We start from the raw sequence: 2,598 nt of genomic DNA, 5'->3' as shown, positions 1-2,598 counted from the left end.
ACCACGTGGGTCGGAGGAACATCAAACAGGGAAGCCAAAATTCCAAAGTGGGGTAAAATCCAGCGGGTAGCCGGTGGGTGAAGGGTCACCCGCCGGCTGCCCGCCGGTGTCGTGATTCCGGGTAGCGGGTGCCCGGCGGGCAGTCGCCTGCCCGCCGGCTGCCCGCTGCCGGCGACTTCAAAGCTGGCCGCGGGTAGGTGGCGGGTCCCCTACCCCCACCTACCCCCCACTGACTCTTTCATCACAAAAATGCCCCGGGAACTTTAGTGGAACCCGGAACCATGCTTAGACACTTTCAAAACGCAATTGATAACAACACATAGACAATTAACGGATCAAAAGCAAGAAACATATGGCACATATCCTATCATGCTTTTCTAAACATAATTAATACCCGAACATGCGAATTCCCACCCAATACATCAAGAATAACACCATACGAATTTCACGATATGGCCTAGGGCTCTAGACACATTCAATTTAACAACAACACGATTCCTCTTTAAACATCAAGAACAATCAAGAATGGCACATAATCATCAAGAAACTAGGTTCCATCAAGAATCACACAATCATCAAGAATCCCTTTTCATCAACAAGATTATCAAGATCGCCCATGGAATCATAACATCAATCGTCAAGAACAATATAACGAATCATCAATACACAAGAATATTGGGGAAATCCTAAGAGGGGAATCATAGCTATGAAAATAGGTTTTGTTGAGACATGGGTTACCTCTTAGCCTTAATTAATTCCTTGGCTATGAAGGGTCTTTCTTTAAGCTTTCTTCTTTCTTGATTTCTCCTAAGGGAATTCTTGGAACTTCTTGTGTGGTGAGAGATTATTGTGGTGGGGGTTCTAGGTGCCTCCTATGTCCCCTATTTATATATCTAAGAGTCTTAATTAGGGCCCAAATACTATAGGCTTGCTAACTCTATTCCTTTTAGGACTAGGGGTTGGGTTTAGAGAAGAGGGCCCACGGACTATGGTGGGCCTTTTCCAATCTAATTATTGTAATTTAATTCTTTCTTTGGATAATTGGTTAAATGCTTAATTGGTTTTAGGGGGCGTAACACGGGGTGTTACACTCCACCGAAACAGAGGGCTCCATCACCCTCGAGGAACAAATCGGCAGCCCGCTGCACGTCAAAAGGTGGGAGGTGGTGGTCAAAATCTAATGTGCCCACAATATCATCTTCGACCGACCTTCCCTGGAGGACCTCAGGTGCATCATTTTCATGGAGCACCTCTGCATCAAGTTCCCCACCCCCACAGGAGTGGGTGTCGCGCGGGGAGACCAGAAGATCAGTCAGAGCTGCTACTTGAAGGCATGCCGCCAAATAACAAGGAAGGACCTCCCGGTACACACCGTAACCGAGAAGGCGCTTCAATAGGTAGAGAAGCGGCCCCGAGCCGAACCCGCGGTGGAGACGGAATAGGTCATTCTGGACCTCAGCTGACCTCCGGGGTTGGATCATGGAGGTCATCCGTAGCTACAAGGACGTGTTCGCCTGGGGTCCCGAGGACATGTCGGGCCTCAGTCAGGAGGTCATCACGGACAAACTGGCGGTAGACCCCAAAGCCAAGCCGGTCCAGCAGCGGAAGCGCTACCTCGCCGCAAACAGACGAGAATTTGTGAAGAAGGAGGTCGACACCCTCCTCGAGATAGGGCACATAAGGGAGGTCCTATACCCGGCATGGCTCATGAACGTAGTCCTCGCACCTAAACCACCTACGTGGAGGATGTGTGTGGACTACAAGGACCTCAACAAGGCATTCCCCATGGACCCCTTCTCGCTACCCAACATAGACCAGCTGGTGGACGAGACGGCGGGATGCGCGCTCATGAGCTTCCTAGACGCCTTTCGGGGGTACCACCAAATCTTCATGCACGAGGATGATGAAGAAAAGACGGCGTTCACCACCCCCGAATGGGTCCTTTGCTACCGGGTCATGGCCTACGGGCTCAAGAACTCGGGAGCCACGTACATAAGAATGGTGGCCAAGGAATTCAAGAAGGTCCTCGCCCGGAACCTGCAAGTTTACGTTGACGACATGATCGTGAAAAGTACGGAGGCCTCCATATAGCCGACTTGATCGAGGTACCCCAAAGTCAAAACGGGGGCGCGGACTTGCTCTCCAAGCTCGGCCTCGACACCCTGGAGCATGTCTCTAAGATAACACGGATTGAAGACCTCCAGAGGTCCACCCTGGAGGCCTACCCAGCCTTCCCCATACAAACTCGGCCCCCATGCTGGTTAGACCACCTGGTGGAGTACAAGAAAACGGGCACCCAGCCAGCAGACAAGGCGGCCGCCAAGGTAGTCAAGAGGAGCTCACCACCATATGTCCTCCTTGGCGACACCCTTTATAAAAGGTCCTATAACGGCGCCCTCTTCCGGTGTTTGTACCTAGACGAAGCTAAGTCCATCAAGGAAGAGATACATGAGGGCACATGCGGCACACCAAGGAGCCTTCGTCATGGCGAGGAGGGCCCTATTGCAAGGGTACATTTGGCCAAATATGGCCAAAGAGTGCGCAGAGTACGCCCGGGAGTGCCCGACCTGCCAGCACTTTCACGCGGAGCCAGGTCGG

The 2,598-nt window shown here is 51.8% G+C and overlaps 1 protein-coding gene across 1 annotated transcript; it reads left to right on the top strand.

Moving 5' to 3' along the window:
* The first annotated feature begins 1,479 nt into the window (after positions 1–1,479).
* Positions 1,480–2,091, top strand: LOC109147030 (RNA-directed DNA polymerase homolog). The gene has a single exon (XM_019294669.1). It carries the CDS (start codon positions 1,480–1,482, stop codon positions 2,089–2,091), a length of 612 nt encoding a protein of 203 aa, XP_019150214.1.
* The last annotated feature ends 507 nt before the right edge of the window (positions 2,092–2,598 follow it).

This window comes from Ipomoea nil, unplaced genomic scaffold (assembly GCF_001879475.1).
Source record: "Ipomoea nil cultivar Tokyo-kokei standard unplaced genomic scaffold, Asagao_1.1 scaffold1971, whole genome shotgun sequence".
Taxonomy (NCBI): Eukaryota; Viridiplantae; Streptophyta; class Magnoliopsida; order Solanales; family Convolvulaceae; genus Ipomoea; species Ipomoea nil.
The sequence above is the reverse complement of the archived record's forward strand: the minus strand, read 5'-3'. Positions and strand labels throughout refer to the sequence as shown.

Excerpts from the sequence above, each read along its gene's own strand:
- LOC109147030 (XM_019294669.1), top strand. The coding sequence starts at position 1,480 with ATGGAGGTCATCCGTAGCTACAAGGACGTGTTCGCCTGGGGTCCCGAG.